Source organism: Eimeria mitis, genomic scaffold (assembly GCF_000499745.2).
Source record: "Eimeria mitis Houghton genomic scaffold, Emh_scaff3154, whole genome shotgun sequence".
Classification (NCBI taxonomy): Eukaryota; Apicomplexa; class Conoidasida; order Eucoccidiorida; family Eimeriidae; genus Eimeria; species Eimeria mitis.
The window spans coordinates 2,696-3,609 of NW_013571496.1; the positions used below are offsets into that span (position 1 = coordinate 2,696).

Consider the following 914-nt stretch of genomic DNA (forward strand, 5'->3'; position numbering starts at 1 on the left):
AGACAGGGGCCCTGGTGCTGCTGCATCCGTCGCCGCTGCTGCAGCAGAAACAAAAATAAATATAGATAAACCCGTAAAAGAAAAAACAACAACAACTGAAGCCAACAACAACAACAACAACAACAACAACAACAGCAGCAGCAGCAGCAGCAGCAGCAGAACCAGCAGCAGCAGCAGAACCAGCAGCAGCAGCAGCAGCAGCAAAACAACAGCAGCAGCAGCAAACAACAACAATACCCTCTGCCTCAACCCCCAAGAGAAGAAGACACAGAAAGCTCAGCGGCAGCTGCATGCAGCACCAGCAGCAGAGACACCGCAATCTGCTGCCAGCAGACGCTCGCAAGCAGATAGCAAGCCTAAGACTGCTGCTGCTGCTGCTGCTGCTGCTGCTGCTGCTGCTGCTGCTGCTGCTGCTGCGCGCAGCGGCAAGGCTGCAGATCCCCTTGATGCATGCACTCTGCGCTCGCTGAGTTCAGTAGGAGGAAGGAGAAAATTACATACGGCTGCTTCAGCATCTCTTGCTGCTGCTGCTGCCAGCAGCAGCAGCAGCAGCAGCAGCAGCAGGGAAACGGCTGTGGGAGAGGCTGCATCGGCTTCTTGCACTGCTCCTGCTGCTGCTGAAGGCAAATGAAGGGCTCAGCAGCAGCAGCAGCAGCAGCAGCAGTAGAGTCCGCCCCCAAGACTGCAAAAGACAGGAGGGGGGGCGTTCAGCCTTTCCCCTACGGCCTGCAGTTTCAATCAAGGAGGGGCCCAGTGTTCCTGGTGCAGCAACAGCAACAGCAGCAGCAGCAGCAGCAGCAACAGCAGCAGCAGGCGCAGCTGTTGCTGCTGCTGCTGCCTCTGTGCGCGTCGCAGGAGAACCCTCCCCAGGCGCAGCTCTAGCTGAACGAAAGGCTAAGCAGGGCCCCCCCCCC

General features: G+C 58.1%; 2 protein-coding genes across 2 annotated transcripts in view; both read left to right on the forward strand.

Moving 5' to 3' along the window:
* Window positions 1-59, forward strand: part of EMH_0062740 (uncharacterized protein) — a gene marked incomplete at both ends in the record, with an annotated part of 1,844 nt that extends 1,785 nt beyond the window's left edge. The window contains one exon of the mRNA XM_013498065.1: window positions 1-59. Within this exon, the coding sequence (XP_013353519.1) occupies window positions 1-59 (59 nt within the window).
* A 568-nt stretch (window positions 60-627) lies between these two features.
* EMH_0062750 (uncharacterized protein) lies at window positions 628-882 on the forward strand (the record flags this gene model as incomplete). The annotated part of the gene is made up of 1 exon (XM_013498066.1): window positions 628-882. One exon carries the CDS (start codon window positions 628-630, stop codon window positions 880-882), a length of 255 nt encoding a protein of 84 aa, XP_013353520.1.
* Between the last annotated feature and the right edge of the window lie 32 nt (window positions 883-914).